This window comes from Marmota monax, unplaced genomic scaffold (genome assembly GCF_021218885.2).
Source record: "Marmota monax isolate L192 unplaced genomic scaffold, Marmota_monax_Labrador192_F-V1.1 WCK01_AAM20220418_F8-fsc00010, whole genome shotgun sequence".
Taxonomy (NCBI): Eukaryota; Metazoa; Chordata; class Mammalia; order Rodentia; family Sciuridae; genus Marmota; species Marmota monax.
In genome coordinates, this window is record NW_026692321.1 from 24693804 (window position 1) to 24709425 (window position 15622).

A 15622-nucleotide genomic window follows, 5' to 3' on the forward strand; every position below is an offset into this window, starting at 1 on the left:
TGGCACAAAATTCAGGAGAACCGTTAGGGCCAGAGATACTGATTAAGTATTGGGCCACCATGTTAGCTGGAATCTGGGGTGTACATGGAAATTGTGATGGGAAATTTAGGGAAAGATGAGCTCAGGGCCTGAGGAAAGAACCTGCAGGGGCTTCCTTCTCCACATCAAGGAGCTGAAAACAGTAGGGAGCCAGAGAAGAAGGAAAAAGAGGGAGAATACCAGGGGTACGTGGAATTACAGGGCCCACAGAGGACAGAATGTCAAAAAGGAAACATGTCCCATGTTTCAGGCTGCTAAGAAGTCAGCAACTTCAGAAAAGGCCACTGAGAATGTCCTTGGCGTACAGTTCTAATAGAATATTAGGGTTAGATCCTGATTGTATGGAGTAAAGAGAAGTTAGTGGTAAGAGTCTGATGGACTTTGGGAGCAGTAGGAAGAAGTGAGAAAAGAACAGTGTTGGAGATGGTAGCAGGATTGAGGGAAGAACTTTTTTTTAGGCGGGAAAATCCTGAGCATTTTTGTAAACACAGAAAGAAACGTGACGAGATTGAGCTGAGCCTGGAAGGAGCAGAGTTCTATGGAAGCTGGAGAGTTGGGGGTGAAAGCATCCCTTCCCATGCTGTAGGAGGACCCCAGAAAGGAGAGAGGAACTGGAAGGAATTCTGATATGGCAAGGAAGGGTGTGACCCCCGACACCTGCCTGTGTGGAGAGAAGGCAGTATGGAACTCAACCTAGGTCAAGTCAAGTTGATCTTTTTTTGATAAACACGAAGTCAGGGTATGTGGTGGGCTGGGGTTGGGGGTGGAACTGGAGTCTTGCTCTGTATGAGAAGGTCTGGAAGAACTGCTCTATGAATGGGCTGTAAGCTAGTGAGATATGAATGAGATGATCACTGAGGAAGCACCTCAGATGGCATCATGGGCCCAGTTAGTACAGTCTCCTTACCTTGCCCCAGCAGCCTAGTTCCTGCAACCCAACTGTTAAGCAAGAGCTAGAAAGAAGGTACCTTTCAGTAGTGAAGGAGACTTTCTGAGTCCTACACAGCCCATGTGTTCACACACTTGGTTCTTCACATACACACATATGCACACATCATCTTCTGCTTACTGGAAAAGACCTTGAACTCCTGATGCTGTCCTTTGAAGTCCTTCCCTCCTTTCAGATATAACAGAGAAGCGAACATTCCTCCTTTTGGCCACAAAGGTTTGCCAGGTGAGTGCTGCATCTTTGACAAGTACTTGGAGCTGTGGTATTGAAAGTTCCCTCCCTTCTTTGATTTTCCTAACAGGGATGGCCTAATTAGTAAAGATGAAATGATGGCTTACTTCCTGAGAGCTAAATCTCAGCTGCACTGTAAAATGGGACCAGGATTTATCCACAACTTTCAGGAGATGACCTATCTCAAGCCAACTTTCTGCGAGCACTGTGCAGGATTTGTAAGTCTGCTTTCCATTGTTTTATCTGTAGCTATTTTTGCAGCCTCCTGAAAAGGCAGAAAAATGATACACTCAGTGGAGTGCTTTGGATGGGGAGTAAACCATGATGGCTTCCTGAAAGATTAAATAAAAGCAAAAGCTGTATCTATATGTTTAGCTCTATTCTAGGAATGCAGGGCTGGCGAAGACAGGGGGCGCTGGTGAGGCCTGTTCACTCAAGAGAGTGGTTTGTCTACTCACCCCTGCCAGGAAAAGGTGTTAGCCCAATTAGCCTGGCATTCCTCACGAATATTCATAAGTGGCTGCAATTAAGGGGATCATATATCTTAGCCAGATCCTTCTAGTGCTCGTTTAATAAGGCATTAGTCACTAAAAATCCATCAAGGCATAGCTAAATGATTTTCAATTCCAAAAGAAAAAAAAAATCTTTTGCAGAAGATGGTTATAATAATAAATAATAACTACTTAGCAGTTGAGAGTAACAAAGTACTTCTGTGAACATTGGTTCAATTAATCTTCACAATAAGCCCTCGAGGTAGGCATTTTATTCTCCCCATTTTGTTTATGAATATAAGGAGATGCAGAGAGGCTAATCCAGGTTCCTCTGGATTGTAGTTAGTAGTTATCAGAATTTGGTGTTCTGGCTCTAAGTCCTGCACTCCACCTACACCACAGCAACACATGAAGATCTTACATTTTGTTGCCCCACACTTGATAATTCTTTGGAAAGTGAGGTCAGCTGCTGGTCCTGACCTTAATAGAGACTGTTCTCTGATTGTCATCTGGTTGATACCCATGTTAAGTAGAATGGTGGTGTTGCAGGTGGTGTTCCAGTACACCCAGTACTCAGGTAAGTAAGATGGTTGCTTTTTTCCCTCCTAGGGCCAGAGCTTAGCTTCAGCTTTATTCAGCAATCATGTCCCAGTGTTAACCATTAAATCTGTTGCTGATGTGATGTACGGTCACCAAAATTACATTTTTCCTATTCCATGCTTGAAGAACTGGGTCTGGGGAGTCCAAGGGCAGGAGTTTGTGTAAGAGAATAGGTAAATAGAAAAAAAGCTGTTACATCAAAGATGGCCCCTGATGGTCACTGCAGCTCATGTGGTCAAGGGGAAAGGCCAACCTAACCAGCACTCTTTACCCAATTCTGGGAACAAGAATTCCTCTTCCATTAGTATCTGTACTGGGAGCGCATCACCAGACCACTCTATTGTAAAACAAATGCAATTCCTTTTTCATATGTCTCTAGTTTCTCTATTCTGATGGGAATTTTTAGAAGCATCTTGATTTGAAAGTGCTGAAGCAGGACAGGGTCCCCCTTTTTAACACTCTTATGAGAAGTGGAACCTAGGGAAGGTCAGGGATGTTAAGACTGTGGCATGGTTCAGTCAAAAGTCAGGATGAATCAGGCGTGATGACACACACCTGTAATCCCAGCAGATTGGGAGGCGACATAGGAGAATTGCAAGTTCAAGATCAGCCTGGGCAACTTAGTGAGACCTTCCCTGTCTCAAAATAAAAAAATAAAATAAAAAGGGTTGAGGATGTAGCTCAGTGTTAGAGTGCCCCTGGGTTCAATTATTGGTCGTTCAAAAAAAAAATCAGAATGATTCATCTGTCCTCTGGTGGTGTGGGAGGGTCAGAGGCTCTTATCAAGGCCTTAGCTCTGCTGCCCAGTCCTGTCCTGTCTTTCTCTTCTCTGAGGCACTAGTTCTGTAGAAGTAGCAAGGTAGTCTTCCCTGGGAGTACCACATACCTGTCCCTGACTCCCGCGAGCAGAGGTGGAGCAGCTGGGATGATATAGAAAGCACCTGAGCAAACGCGCTCTCACAAAGCCCCTTTGATTTTCAAAGAAATTTGCAAATATAACTTCCAAGATCTGTCGTTGAATAGCATTGTAAAAAAAAATACAAGGAACTATTTTCCTTGTGTGCAGAACTAAGTGCGCAGACTCTGCTTTTCAGTTAAGTTCCATTTTAATGGTAAGGAAGACAAATACTCACTACTTGCTCTGCAGTACATTTATTTCAGAATTAGGATTCCAGAACTGAAACAGTGCTGGTATGCCGCAGTCTGGTAATCCCCACGTTTTGTAGATAAAGAAACAGAGATCTGAAGTGCAGTGACTTCCCCCAAGGTCGTAGGGATCACTTTGCAGCAGCACCATGGATCCCAGCCAGGTCTCTTGACTCTCAACCAGAGCTCCTTTCACCACACAGAATTACTCTACATATTCCAGCTGCCCATGTTCTCAGGTCTAAATCCTGTGGGAAATACTCCTGCATACCCATCTACATGGGTCACCTTCTACTGTGCGTGGCTGCCAGTCTGACCCAGTGCCTCTTCTTGGCGAGTTTTTCTCCTGGTTATTAAGTAAGCTTTAGCAAACCATGTCCTGACTTCCCCTCCTGAGAGGACTTTAGCTTTTTCAACCTTCCTGCAGCTATGCTAATTACATACCATTTCTGGATATTGTGATATTCCATCTTGTACCTTATCCTTTCTGTTCCTACCTCAGTTGCTTTGATCACACACAAAACACCCGGGAGCAATGGCGTCCTGTGTTTCCCATAGGTAGGGCATTCTTCTTTCCAGGTATGAGACCATGCCAAGTATCCTCACTCCTCTGTAGGTCACTCATCTGTTAAAATGAGGAGATTACTATTATCTACCCCATAAGGATCATTATCATTACTATTATTAAAAAGAACTCCATGAAGAAAGAATTTATCACTACAAAGTTTTCCAGGTTGTGGGGCCTTAAAAATTATTTAATTTCCTGGACATTTACCTTTTACAATAGAGAAACAAGATTATCTTAAAGTCCTCATAAACTCTTGACGGGATATGACTACCCTGAATACACACTTCCTTTTTCTGTGCCCATCTCTCTTTCAGTCATTCTCTGTCCCTGAGCCTGGCTGCTAGTGGGCAAATAATCTTTCCTGTCCCAAAGCAGAATGTTGACCTGTCTCAGAAGGCATCTGCATTTTTTTTTTTTTTTTGGTACCGGGGATTGAACCTAGGGGCACTTAACCACTCAGCCACATCCCCAGCCCTGTGTGTGTGTGTGTGTGTGTGTGTAGCTGTTATTTCTCATTTCTCCTGATTTCTGGGAAGGTCAGATAAACAGTTTAGTTTCAGCTTAATGAGGTGGAACTTTACCATGGGTAACTCCATTTGTATTTGTAACTCCAGTGGTCTGTGGGGCCCAGTGTAGCAGCTTAGTTCAAAACAGTGGCCTCCAACAACATTTATTAAACAATCACTTCCTACTTATTAACCACTCAGAAGTCACTAACTCCTTGTTTGGCAGAATCTGAGCTGTATCTCCCACAATCCCAATACAGGCCAAACATAGAGCAATTGTGGAGAATGAATTTGTGAATAAATAAAACCTTTTCCTCATCTGTATTATTTAGGGTACAAATATTACTCAGAAAATAACCTAGCAGAATTCAAGATTGGCAAGTGCACTCCCTAGATTGCTTTACTTCCTGTAGAGGGCGCCAAGAGCAGCCAGTGCCATTAGAAAGAAGACAGAGGGAGCTAGGCGCTCCCACAGGCCAAGTGGTTTGCTGAGAGACCATTGTCAGAGTCCAACAAATGCACCAACTTCAGTTTCCCATCCCAGCTTCCATTTGGCTTTGAGGAAGAAAAGGGAAGTACAACTTGTGTTATCACCACAGCTGGAGGGCTGGGAGAGGGTTCTCCCTGCCGGGAAGGGTGTTAGAGCAGCTACATCCTGTTTGTGCTGCACCAGCCACGAAGCTTCCCAGGATTTCCTTCTCTTCCCTGTTGCCTTGTTTTCCTTCCAGATGTCTCTGCGGATTCCCTGACATTTCTTTGTCTTTTGTTACAGCTGTGGGGCATAATCAAGCAAGGATACAAATGCAAAGGTAAATAAGTGTTACTTTGTCAAAAACATCTTTTTAAAAATTGATATTGGGGATAGGAATCAAACCACACAGCTCTTGGCATTATTGAGAACTTGCGTTCTCCTGGGCCATGGCAACCGAAGAGTTAACGTATTCAGGAAAGAGTTTCTGGAGGTTGGGAGAAGCAAAATTAGAATTTTATCGCTTTTTAGAAGAAGATGGCAAACTACCTTTAATCAACCAACACTGCATAAATCTAGCCCCTCTAAGTTCCCATGTAAATTATCAGCATCTAGTTTATGGTGGGAAATGAGAGAATTTTGCAGTGAGACAGACCTGACTAAAATATTGTATATAAGAAATTTTTCCTTCAAGAGAAAAAGCTCATATACCCATTTCTGTAATATATGGGCATTTCTTCCCACCCTCACATAGTGTAGCTATTTCTTTCTTTCTTGAACCACATAGATGATGATTTAAAAAAAAAAAAAAGAGGACAAATCTTAAAACTTATTTTGTCCTTTTTTTTTCCCTTAATTTTTTTTGGTTGCAGATGGACACAATACCTTTATTTTATTTACTTTTATTTTTATGTAGTGCTGAGGTTCAAATCCAGTGCCTCATATGTGCAAGCAAGTACTCCCACCACTGAGCTACAACCCCAGGTCTATTTTGGCCTTTTCAATGAATTCATTCTTATATTTCTCTCACTTAACTGAGATTTATAAATATCTAAATAAATATTTATTTGACAAATGCAGTATGCACGCTTAATAAGCACTTAGGAATGTGTTGCTATTTGTATATGCATGATTATTACACATTATTGGTGTTTAAGAAGTTGCTGAGTACTTTATACAAACAGTTAATACTAGTTCTTTTAAGAATCTGATAATTCAGCAGCTTGGGAGGCTGAGACAAGAGGATCATGAGTTCAAAGCCAGCCTTAGCAAAGGTGAGGTGCTAAGCAACTCAGTGAGACCCTGTCTCTAAATAAAATACAAAATGGGCTGGGGATGTGGCTCAGTAGTTGAGTGTCCCTGAGTTCAATCTCCAGTACCATTAAAGAAAAAAAAAAAAGAATCTGATAATGTTTTTGAAAAACATAACAAAGCTAGCCAGGCATGATGACACACATCTGTAGTCCCAGCTACTCAGGAGGCTGAGACGGGAGGATCAGGAGTTGAAGGCCAGCCTGAGCAACACAATGAGACCCCACCCTCAAAAACCAAACCAACAAATAACTCCCCCCACAAACCTAACAAACAAACAAAAACCAACAACAGCAACAAAACCTAAAGGAAACAACTTGATTGCAGGTGGATGCTTAATTCAGATGAAAGTTCTCTGCCTCTGGTGCCTTTTTCTGCAGCCATCTGTCAGCATTTTGTCCTCATTTTTTTATGAACAGAAAAGCTTCCCTGAACTTCTCTGGGAGCCCTGTGCTCAGAAGGACGCCCATCCAAGTGCTTCCCTCTAGTGCCTCGGTTCAACTTAGACTTTTTACTTCAAACTGCAATATCTTATTTCTCAGCAGTAGTCATTAGTTTTATTCTGTTTTCTATCCTGCATCCCCTAAAAGACAGACAGACAGGGACACACATGCACATACACACACACCCCACTGTGATTTTATGAAAATGAAATTAAACCCTTGGATTATATTTGTACATTCAGTATTTTTTTTCTTAGTGGCACACAGAATGAAACAAAATGTATTAAAATAGAGTAAACAAGTCATTGAGATCTGAAGCAAGACCTTTGGGGGGAAATAGGTATTGAAAATAGAAAGGTCCTTTTTGATGATACCAGAGAAATGGACTTTTTGAAATGATCGTATCTGATCATTTCTGATTCTAAATGAAGTGTAGGGCCCTCATCCTATGAAATAATTGTGGACTATCTTCCAAAGTGGCCAAATTTTTGTACCCCAAGTAGTAATTAATATTCTACTTCCAAATCCAAAGCATCGTATGGGAAATCTCACACCATTTCCAAGCTGTAGTCAAACACGGAACATGCTTATTGACAATATGTCCGCCTTGTATGTACTTTCATACTGTGGAAGGGTGATATAATCACTAGCCCTGGAAAAGATTTTGGGAAACAAAGAAAAACAATTTAGACAAGCACAGAATGGAGGACACCTCACCTGAAATGATCAGAGGCAGCAGCTGTTCCCAGAGACACTAGAAGCTGAGGCTTCTCACCATCATTCTGGTCAGGAACTCCTTGGTGGGGATTCCATCTCTGTCCCAGAAAGAACTCCAGCCCCACATGATTTGCATTTAGTTTTGGGCAAAGACAACTAACCTCTTGAGCTAGACTCTGCTTGTTTGCCCTGTAGGCACGTTGATGACTTGTGTGGAGGGACAAGTTGAGCAAATGTATCAGAACTTTAGAAGCCTCAAGAATCAAGAGAGGCCCCATGCCCTTTCCCAGTCCCTACGTACCCTCTGTGGGCCTGAGGTTCAATCCAGAAACCGGAGTTGGGGAGGGGAGGGCTGGCAGTGCAGTGGCACCAGACACACAGCTTCATGCTCATCCTTTGTCTGGGATTTTTTAGACTGTGGAGCCAATTGTCACAAACAGTGCAAAGACCTCCTGGTTCTGGCCTGCAGGAGATTTGCTCGGGCACCCTCCTTGGGCAGTAGTCATGGATCACTGCCTGGAAGCCCCTCGCTGCCCCCAGGTAATGCCTCTGCTTTATTCCTTGCCACGGTGTCTCTCCACCCACCTCCTGACCTCTGCATCTGGTTTGGGTTCTGGGTCTAAACCCAGTCAGTATCATTATAAATACAAAGGCCTTTCTTAGGGCAGTCTGCGGTGGCTAATCCCCTTGGCTTCACTCTGCTTTCTGGTCTCACTAACATGCCACTTGCCTGCAGCTAATTTAGTTCTGTCCCTCGTCCTTTCCTCTAGACCCTTGCATGGCAGACTCTTGCTATTTGTTCTCACTTTGGTAGACACAAGTCAAATTTTAATTATCATCCTCTTTCTCCTTCCAGTGCAGGATGAGGTGTTTGATTTTCCTGGGGTTACTGCTGGACACCGGGACCTGGACAGCAGAGCCATCACCCTGGTTACGGGCTCTTCTCGCAAGATCTCTGTGAGGCTACAGAGGGCCACCACCAGCCAGGCCACTCAGACTGAACCCGTCTGGTCAGAGGCTGGCTGGGGGGACTCAGGATCCCACACCTTCCCCAAAATGAAATCCAAGTTCCATGACAAAACAGCAAAGGACAAAGGCTTTGCCAAGTGGGAAAACGAGAAGCCCAGGGTGCAAGCTGGCGTGGATGTTGTAGACCGAGGCACTGAGTTCGAATCTGACCAGGATGAAAGTCAGGGTGAGACCAAACAGGATGGTGAGGTCAGTACTGGGTCAAACCACACATACCATCAGAAGAAGGCTGACAGTGCTGAGATTAGTATTTTTGTGGGTCTGGAAGATAGCCTGATAATTTTGAAAGCAGTCTGGTTGGGAATGAAGACATCATATTTAGTGTTGCTGTTGGCTTGTTACATGACCCTGGAAAAATTGTGGGTTTTTTTCCCCCTCTTTGGATTCCAGTATCATCATATATATAACTGAACTGGAGTGAGTTCTGAAACTTTGCAAAGGTTGTCATGTGTGTGTACTGATATGCTACCCCAGAGACCCATGACTCTTGCATGTATCCAAAAGACGGGTACTTTACAGATCAGCTTTGTTTTTCAAGCTAGAACCAGGGCTCAAACTCAGGGGAGACAGTGAAAATAAAAGACTTGTCAATAGAGGAGGAGAACTGGAAACTCCTTCCCCTACTAAAAAAGTCTTTTGACAGCATCATAGGGAAAAAGGGTGATGAGATCAGAGATATGGAGACCTCAAGGTTCTATAAAACAGGCTCTGCCTCCACACAAGAATTACGTTCTGATAATCCAGAATAAATTGGGTTGCATACGGAATTTGTTAGAATATGCTAAAAATATAAATTGATTCAAGATGGAGTTAGATAAGTTCATTAGTCAATAGTCCATAGTGTATTAAAAAAAAAAAAAAAGGATTTGAGGGAAATTGGTGTCATACTCCTAACTTTTAAGGAAATGTCATGGAGGGCAGCCATCGTCTCCCTGTTGAATCATTCTCATAAGGGGAGTATTGGATTAGGCAGTGATTCTATGGAATCAACTCAGAGCTCTTTATTCTTATGGGTGGTCCTCCATATTCCACTATATAGGAGACCTAAGTACACAGTCTCCATAGTTTCCCACAATGAGGAATAGCCTAATGGACTTTAACCAAAATTTCTCTAGCTCCTTCCTCATTGATGACAATCAGGAGGTCACATACTACCTCCAGCCATGTGAAGTTGATTATAGGTTCTTTTTTTTTTAAAAAAAAATTTTTAGTTTTTGATGGTCCTTTATATTTTTATTTATTCATTATACACAGTGCTGAGAATTGAACCCAGTGCCTCAGGCATGCTAGGCAAGCCCTCAACCACTGAGCTACAACCCCAGCTCTGATTATAGGTTCTTGTTGAGCCATTTTTCTTTTCTTATAAAACTGTATTAGATAGCTTTCTGTCACTATAACAAATACCTGAAACAATCAGCTTATAGTGAAATAAGGTTTATTTTGGCTCATAGTTTGGGAGGTTTCAGTCCATGGTCGGGTAAGCATATTGCTTTGGGGCCTCTGGTGAGGTAATACATCATGGAAGGCTGCAGGGGAAACAGGGTCACATGGTGGAGTGAGGTGTTCACCTCATGACAAGCATGCAAAAAGAGACCGAAAAAGACTGGCATCCTACAATTCTTTCAAGGGTACACCTAAATTCTCTCACTAGGCCCTACTGTTGAAGGTTTACACCACCTTTTAATGGAGCCAAGCTGAGGACCAAGCTTTTAACTTATGGGTCTGTGGGGACATTTATTCAAACCATAGCAATTTATTTATTTATTAATTTATTTATTTATTCCTTCCTTCCTTTCCCTCCCCCCCCCCCCCGTTTCTTTCTTTCTTTTTCTTTTTTTTTCCCAATGCTGGGGATAGAACACAGGCTCTCATATCTGCTAAATAGTAAAAGAAAATAAAAACTTCCTTATTGGAATATCATTCATCTACAATGAAATTCACCAATGTAAAGTGTTTTTTAGTATATTCACAGCATTGAGACCATCATGGCAATCTAATTTAAAACATTTTCGTCATTCCAAAAAGAAACCCTTAGCTGTCACTCTCTTCCATCTTTCCTTGGCCATAAGTAGCCAACTAATTTACTTTCTGTCTCTATAGATTCACAATGCTGACTTAACATTTCTCCTACTGATCATCTTGGCACGTGTGTCAATCCTCTCCTTCCACTTATACTGGCCTAGCATAGTCCAAATTGGTGATATAAAGGTGAATAAGAAAAAAATTTATGATTTGGCGCCAGAGAAAGATATTCTAGGGCAAGTTCTCTTAACCTGAGGTCTAAAAAAAAATGGTTTCAAAGGAGTTCATGAAAGTGCTTTTTATTTTATATGAAATAATAGATGGATATACTCATTTCTGGGCAGCAGAGGAGCCCATAGCATTGAATATATTCAATATGATTTAAAAAAAAAAAAAGCAAAGAATCATTGCACAAGATTCTTTGGATGCTGCCTGAAATTGTTAGTCATTCCAGGCACTAACTCAGCCTACAGAGGTTGCTTCCACGAGCACCACAGTGCCACTGAAATCTCAGAAAAAAGAGTTTCTTTGGGTGGACTTGGAGCACAGGACGGTGTCTATTTTTGGACATCTCTGAATCCAGGGGAGCACTTGCTTCTTGCTTTTTTTTTTTTTTTTAGAGAGAGAGAGAGAGAATTTTTTAAATATTTATTTTTCAGATTTCGGTGACACAACATCTTTATTTTATTTTTTTTTTAAAGAGAGAAAGAGAGGGGGAGAATTTTTTAATATTTATTTTTCAGTTTTCAGTGGACACAATATTTTATTTTTATGTGGTGCTGAGGATCGAATCCAGTGCCCTGAGCATGCCAGGCGAGTGCGTTACCACTTGAGCCACATCCCCAGCCTGAGCACTTGCTTTTTAACAACAGTGAAATTGGTCACGTGCTCACTTCCCCTGACCTATCATAATCCAAGTACTTAAACCATGCTCCTGAGATAGGAGAAATTCACAATCTGTTACATGTAGAACAGTCACTTACATAGGTAAGGTTTCCTGACTTCAGTTCTACCCCATGCTCTTGGACTTAAGTTTCCTGATCAATAATCACTATTAGTAAATATAGACAAAAATCCTAGTTTTTGAGAATTTAATTTTGTTCTTTAGAAATTAAGCCTTTTTGGGGCTGGGGTTGTGGCTCAGCGGTAGAGCGCTCACCTAGCACGTGCAAGGCCCTGGGTTCGATCCTCAGCACCACATAAAAATAAAAATGAACAAAATAAAGGTATTGTGTACAACTAAAAAATAAATATTAAAAAAAAAAAAAAAGAAAAAGAAATTAAGCCTTTATATTCAAATGTACTCTTAGGTCTTCAATTTTCTCCTCTCATTAATCATAGGGTTGGTTCACTGACCACTAGTATTTAATTTCATTTTTGCTAATTAATAAAATAGTATGTGCTTACGTAATATATATATGTGTGTATATATATATATATATATATATATATATATATATATATATATGGTATATGTCTCACTCCAATCCAAATCAGTAACAAATGAGAAGACAATTAATTCAACTTGTTCAGGGAAAAAGCAAAAAGAACAAACAAACAAAAAGGGACAAAATTATACGCAAGAGTTGAATATGTAGAAATTCAAGAATTTTTCTGCCAGACAAGATCAATAAATGGTATTAGAAGAAATCATCTGTGCATTAAATATTAAATATCAAGTGATAGTTACCAGTTCTATAATTAAAAATGATAAAGACAGATGCATCAATCCATATTCTTATGCTCTAACTGATTATCATAGACTGGGTGATTTATAAAGAATAAAGGTTTATTAACTCACAGTTCTGGAGGCTGGGAAGTCGAGTATCAAGCTGCTGGCATCTGGTTAAGTTTGTACTGCTGCATCATAACAGGGCAGAGGGTAGCATCACATGGTGAGACAGAACAAGCAGGCTATGGTAGGTCCTTCTTCTTATCATAAAGCCACTAATGCTATCATGGAGGCCCCACCCTCATGACCTCCTCTAATCCTAATCACATCCCAGAGGCCCCACCATTGACATCTGAATTAGGGATCCATTTCTCAACACATGGGGAACAGATTCAAAATACAGCAACAGGAAAAAATAGCTGTGTTTTAATCTGTGTATTGCCTTCAATGGAGTTCCAGAATTTATAGTCATTTTAAAGTATAAAGGTACATAAATGATTTCTGTATCAGTGGATATCATCACACAGTGACCACTAAGCCTCTAGATTATAGGGCAGGTGAAGATTGCTCTCTTGGCAGAACTAATATGTGTATTTCCTATGTAATTTTCCTTATCTTTGCTAAATTATATCTAGCCAACAGGGCTGGTAGTTTAGCTCAGTAGAGTACCTGCCTGGCATGTAAAAGGCTCTGGGTTTGATTCTCAGCATCACAAAAACTAATTAATCTAGCAAACGAATATTTAGCCTAGAAGGACTGGAAAATACTGGAATAAACAAAATTCAATGTTTATGAATTATATATGACATATACATACAGTCATACATGCATACATCTATATGTATGTAAATTTTTTTGTCATATACAAATTTGTATTGTGGATTACAAAGAGAGAAGCCTTTAACAAGGCACCTCTGAAGAGATGGTTTTGTAGGGTATTCTTTAGGAAACACAGCTGGACTCTACATGGGAGTCTTTGAGATTCTATGTGCTGGGTGGGCTACATGATCTTTTCAGTCCCTGTAAATCCTGAGATTACAAAGTACTGATCATTTGAGATGTTCCCTAAAATTCAACTAAAAAGCCGCTTTCTAGGAACACCTCTGTTTTGTGAAATGAGACCCATTTACCAACAGGTTCTGATTTGTTTTGAAGGATGGCTGACTTCAGGCTGAGGAAAGTGGTGGCAATCAAGTTGGCTTTGGAAAGGATCAAGATGAAAAACTCTGAAGAACTCTCCAATCTCAGGGAGTTATCTGGGAGAATCTCTGGGTGTTTACTGCCTCCTGAGGTCATTGGATCGCCCTGACTGGGCTATGGGACAGAGGATTTGCCCTCACTACAAACTATTTATTCTCTCCTCCCCTGTCCCTGGCTAGGTGCCATAAACTATGTAATCAGTAGTTTTTTCATGCATCTTTCTCTAGAGCCGTTTATATACGGGTTAAATGGAAGCTTTTGTGCATGTACTTGATACTCATTCTCTAAACTCAGACTTTGCTGTTTTTGTGAGAATATTATTTCAGTGTTTTTATAGACCTCGTGTGTGTATGTGTATGTGTGTGCGTGCGCGTATGGTTTGTAGGGGATGTGTGATGAGGAATTATTTAGAGGTCCTTTTGTGTGCTTTTTTGGATGGGACCGAGTCTTATCCTTTCCTTAGGGATGAGAAAGCTCTTCAGATCCTGGAGTGCAGTGGCTTTTCTGATGATCAGCTCCAAGGAGAAGCTGTTTACATTGCTTCTACCACATGTGTGGTTGCTGTGATGTGTAATAAGTCACACATGTGTAGATCACCAAAGTCTTAACCAATTCTGCATCACTAAGGGGCCATGACGTAGCCAGGAAAGCTCTCCTGATATTCAAATAGCCATGGGGGAAAATGAACTCTACCTGTCCCATCTGACTGAGCTCATGCATCTTTTTGAAGACTTCCAAAATAGGAATACTAAAATTAAGAAATTAATTCAAGGTTTGGGTGACAAAATTTAACACTAAACAAGCCACCAGGGAAAATGCAAAACAACCCCCAATTTTTAAAAGCCCAAAGTGATTTTAAGATCCTTGTTTGTTTTTAAAGAAAACTTTGGTTCTGAAAGATAACTCTGTACTCTTCCTAATAAATTCTCATCCATAATTGAAGAATATTCATAGAAAGAAAATTATAATTAATTGCCTTTGATATTTTATTTGAACTTTTAAAATATTAATAGATTAATAGTTTAAATATCGTCTTGTGACCCAAAATAACTAGATGTGGGTCTATTTCTTAAATGATTAGAGAATAGATACCCTAATTCAAGATTGTTCAAAAGTCGAGATGGGATTGAGCCTGAGGGTGAAGGGAATGATCTGTATCCCCAGTCAAAAACTGTATTCCACAGAGGTACCACTGGTCCACATTGGAGGCTGAAGCGTATCTAGTGTATGTCAAGCTGACAGTGCTTCTGTGTGGGGCAGTCACTTCAGTAAGGCTTTGTTCTCTCTCTCCTTCATTGAGGAGAGTTGAGAACGGTTTTGCAAGCAAACATGTTGAGCGCCTGTTTGGGGCAGGGCCTGTGCTAGATGCACAGAGTCAAGACTTGGTCTTGGCACTGGGGAACTGAGAGTCCGTGGATGCGAGGGCAAAATAGCTCCAGTGATTTAAAAGATGGTTCCAAATTTGCTAGAACTGACTTGTGCCAAACAGGTTCAGAGACTGGACTGAAATGAAAGTATTAGTTTTTAGGGAGCTGTGATTAAGTTAGAATATAAGAGAACTGGAACTTCAGAGGGCAAACAGCCATCTCCAGGTGTTGGTTCCATGTAAATAGGCTATCTCTTCCTATTCAAAAATGCAATGAAATACATGTTAACAACAACAGAAAATGACAATTTAAGTACAGGAAACGTTCTTGTGTTAAAAAAAAAAACTCAAGAAAATTCATGAAGAAACTTGTTAATAAATGTTGGACTGTTCTTTTTCTGCTCAAAGGCATTATTTAACTTGATACTTTCAGTTGGGATATTTATGAGTTTCGTATATAGGAAATGTTTTATATTGTCAGCCTTCCTGTAACAAAGATACTAAATGTACCCTGAGTAAAAAATAAAGACAAAAACAAATGTTTCTATGTGTATAAGCTATGTGTACATACTATGTGTAGACACACAAACACATGACTATTATTAGTTTGCTAATGAGGAATTTGAATCCATAATGAAGATGCTTTATAATTTTAATTGTGTAATGTGACCATAAGTGAATGGTGACTCTGATGCTTCCAATCTATCAACTTTCCATAATGAGTAAAATAAACAAAATAGGCAATGCCACAATGGACCAAAAAGAGTGGTTACAATTTTTCCTCCAGACCTTTGTTTTGTAAGTTTGATGATCATGGTCACCTTAAAAGTCAAAACCAAAACTAAAACCAAACTCTTACCCGG

General features: G+C 40.7%; 1 protein-coding gene across 3 annotated transcripts in view; it reads left to right on the top strand.

The window, feature by feature from the left end:
• The window catches only part of Rasgrp3 (RAS guanyl releasing protein 3), a 112692-nt gene extending 97390 nt beyond the window's left edge, over positions 1 to 15302 (top strand). For all 3 annotated transcript variants that reach the window (XM_046441623.2, XM_046441621.2, XM_046441624.2), the window contains exons 14-18: positions 1290 to 1437; positions 5303 to 5339; positions 7885 to 8010; positions 8327 to 8688; positions 13349 to 15302. In XM_046441623.2, coding sequence (XP_046297579.1) covers positions 1290 to 1437; positions 5303 to 5339; positions 7885 to 8010; positions 8327 to 8688; positions 13349 to 13357 — 682 coding nt within the window. In that variant the 3' untranslated portion in view covers positions 13358 to 15302. The remainder of the gene's footprint in view (positions 1 to 1289; positions 1438 to 5302; positions 5340 to 7884; positions 8011 to 8326; positions 8689 to 13348) is intronic.
• Positions 15303 to 15622: the final 320 nt, after the last annotated feature.